The 3,507-nt window shown below is 39.3% G+C and overlaps 1 protein-coding gene across 1 annotated transcript; it reads left to right on the top strand.

The window, feature by feature from the left end:
• The first annotated feature begins 323 nt into the window (after positions 1-323).
• On the top strand, positions 324-1,239 carry SMIM32 (small integral membrane protein 32). The gene has a single exon (XM_029285789.1). It carries the CDS (start codon positions 578-580, stop codon positions 968-970), a length of 393 nt encoding a protein of 130 aa, XP_029141622.1. The 5' UTR covers positions 324-577; the 3' UTR covers positions 971-1,239.
• The last annotated feature ends 2,268 nt before the right edge of the window (positions 1,240-3,507 follow it).

The raw sequence follows: 3,507 nt of genomic DNA, 5'->3' as shown, positions 1-3,507 counted from the left end.
AGGTGAAAGAAGCAGCTCTTGAACGCGGGTCTTCCTTCGAGCAGAGGCACCAGAAAGCGGGAGTGTACTAATGCGACGCAGGGGCGGTCATTCCAGAAGAAAACCGGGGCTCGCCTCGGGAGACTCGGGCAAACGCCAAGGAAGACGGGGTGCCTTTTGGTGGACGTGAATTTCCCCAGCCTTGGAGCCAGGGGCTTCCCTTCAAAGCAAGTGAGTGGCCGCCTGCCAGCCTCTTTCCCTCTTTGCTTTCTTTGCCTTTTTTTTGTGGGGATCTTATCCTGAAGGAAGGGGTTCCGGGGTCCGTTTTCCAGAGCAAACCGAACTGCTCGGCCAAAGTTCCCAACTTTTTAGGACTCCTCTGCTTCTCCGTGCAACCGGTCTGCCGCCGGAGAACCGAAGCAAAAACAAAGGGCCAGGACAGAAACTCCTTAGTTCTTCTGGGCTGCAAAACATCCCTAGAGGGCTGATGCCATTTCTGAATAACACTTTTTAAGGGCCCAGCCTTCTTTTTAATTCTGAATGCAACTCTCGCCTGCGTAGAAGAACCTTTTTCTTTGCCGTATGCAGACATACATGCATGCATGCATGCACGCACAAACCCCAAGCCCTGTTCCTGGATAAGCCACAAGGAAAATATTTGAGGAGGAAAATGTATGGAGAACTTCTCAATTCAACTACTGCAACTGATCCTCACCTGATCGTTCAGACCAACACTCCCTATCCAGGGAGCACCCACAGACCTATCAGCTCTTCGGGTTTTTATATGTCCACAGCCAGAGTGTTAAAAGAAGGTGAAATTAATAAGCCGGACTTGGTGACATATGTTGTCCTGTTCTTCTTCCTGCTCTTGGCTGTCACGACCATTGTACTTTTTATTAACTGCCAGCTGAAACATTCTTTTTTTGCTACGCTTCCTTATGATAGATCCCTGCGAGAAGCTAGGAGCCCATGGAAAACGCAGGCTGTCTAATCTTCTTCGGCAGAGTAAGAAGGGAGCTGGGAAAGTCTAAGCCAAGCTCTGTTATGACCAGCATCTCGTGAACTCTCTTATGCAATTTGCCATGGGGGGGGGGGATAATAAAGCCAGCTCTATACAAATGAAAATATTCAACAACGAACTTCAATACAAAACATGATCTGAAAGAGTCCTATTTCACATACACATGCATACTTTTCTGCATGTTCAAGATAATGACAAAAAGATGTAAATAAAAAGAATGTGTATGGATTTTCACGAGTCAGTTATTAACATCCATGTATGGATCGGGGGTGCGTATGATCAATGATTTCAGACTGCGTATTAATTGTATGGGTATACCTTTCAGCAGTTCAACTCACTATACAGCAGTGCTTGCACTGATAAAAAAAATATGCAGTTAAACTCTGATGCATTCTTGCCATTCTTTGCATGGTTTATTTGTTAGTTGGTGTACATATTTAAATAATGCCATTAAGCTGTGCTGATGAAACTGGGGTCTGCCCCCTGCCTTCTTTATTTTTTTGCCTTTTGTCCTAAGATATACATATTTTTTTGCCTTTCATCCTAAGATATATATATATATATATATATTGTAATTTAGTGGAAGGTACTAAAAAAGAAAAAGAAATTCTAAAATCTCAGGTCCGGCTTGATGTCTGCTTTGGATCTTTTTAAGGAGTATTATTAAATCTTGTTTTATAATTGGATTCTTTTGAGATAATTATATTGTTGCTACTGTTGTCTGCCTATGATTCCCAAACATATTGAAAGTGATTGCTTGCACTCAGGAAGCAGAACTGCTGAAATAATGACATTTACATGTTATAAATCTACTATAAAATCCCATAAATCTCAGAATCTCCAAATACAATTTTACTATACTCTGTAGCTTAATCCCTTTCCCCACTGCTAAACTGGAATGCTATCTGCTCTCCTTGAATCAGCAGAAAACAATTGGCATCAAAGTTTCTATCAATTCTGATCCTTCCCCTGCTTCTTAATTTTTTTTCTATCTATTGGATGATAAAATCTGAAAGATTTTACCTTGATTGGGATTGCAATAAGTGGGATAATTCTACTTTAATACTTGAACAACTAAAGATAACCTAAGGCTGCTAACCTACATAGAATAGGAACAAGTTCAAAGCAATAGAAACAAAATAGGGGCTATATATGACTATGGAGCCCCTGGTGCTCTCTGAACATTGTGGTTTTCTTACAGATGTTTCATTACTAAACTGGGTAACATCATCAGTGCACTAGTTTCTTACACTAGTCTATGAGGACCCCATAATTTAACCCTGAGCTACAAATATTCTCTTTTATCAGTACTAGGCATGGAGTACAGCAGGAAACTGTATTGTCCAAGCACATCTTGAAGAAAGCCCATTAATCAGAGTTATTGTCTATTTCAGTAGGTGCCTAACAGGCTAACTTAATTATAAAATGAAATAAATCATGACTCAAACCAGTAACTCAATTGTATTAAACCATCTACACTGGAATAGAATACTCGCCAATCTGAGCACTTGAATACACATCTGTTTACTCAGAACTTGAATTCAGTGGGATTTACACATCAGCAACTGGATATGGGTTAATTAATACAAAATGTGAATTAATTGGGGAATTGCAACAAGCTACATTACATATAGAGAGAGGTAGAAGTATCTTAAGCTGAGCCATAAGGTTAAAAATCGTTTATATAAAAAATACAAACGTTGCTGTTTTATCCAGCTACAGAATTTTAAACTTTCAAAATTAAAGCATGAGTTTATTAATCCTATTCTCTACTTTTAATAGTTGTGGTTTACCTGCAACTACTGAGAATGAAACAATATGTTGCTTAATTGCCCTTGCCAATTATGTGCTTTTATTCCTTCCCTCTAATAAGGTCCATTCTTTCTTTTAAAATAGTTACTTGAATATTCAGTATTTCGAATGGCAATTTCAAGAATTAAAGAGCAGTTCTGCATTTGAGTGCCTTGCTGTCCACTCATCACTTTTCTTTGGCAAGTTACAGTTATGGAGGGGCCTATCCCAGGACACTGGGATCAATTCAGCTATTGCGGTGTATGTAAAACTAATGTGAAGTGTGTGCCATTGAGCAATAACAAACATAAAATAGTTTTTCACTGTTGATTCATTAGAGGGAAACTGACTCATAACATTCACTATATTGTGGCATCCAGAATTATGAAGGCTAGGATTAACCCAAATAACAGGCCACAAAGGTGGCCATTCAGACATATAACTAATACTACTAAGATACCCATAGGCAATGATCCATGTTTCTTAATTTAGAAAATAAGGTAGAAATCAGTTAAATATAACTTCTTGCCAAGTCCATGCTTCTATGGTCATTAACTTCAGTTTCTATGTAACACTTGATTGAAAATGTCACACACGCTTCGATGCTGATCAAATGGAAGGGTTCGGTGGAAGGCAGAATTCTGTAGAGCTGTTTATATCTATAAAGGAGTCTTTCTCTTATTGCCCTAGGACAGTGGTGGCGAACCTATGGCACG

This window comes from Protobothrops mucrosquamatus, unplaced genomic scaffold, assembly GCF_001527695.2.
Source record: "Protobothrops mucrosquamatus isolate PMUCROS unplaced genomic scaffold, P.Mucros_1.0 scaffold2268, whole genome shotgun sequence".
Lineage (NCBI taxonomy): Eukaryota > Metazoa > Chordata > Lepidosauria > Squamata > Viperidae > Protobothrops > Protobothrops mucrosquamatus.
The sequence above is the reverse complement of the archived record's forward strand: the minus strand, read 5'-3'. Positions and strand labels throughout refer to the sequence as shown.

Excerpts from the sequence above, each read along its gene's own strand:
- SMIM32 (XM_029285789.1), top strand. The coding sequence starts at position 578 with ATGCATGCATGCACGCACAAACCCCAAGCCCTGTTCCTGGATAAGCCA.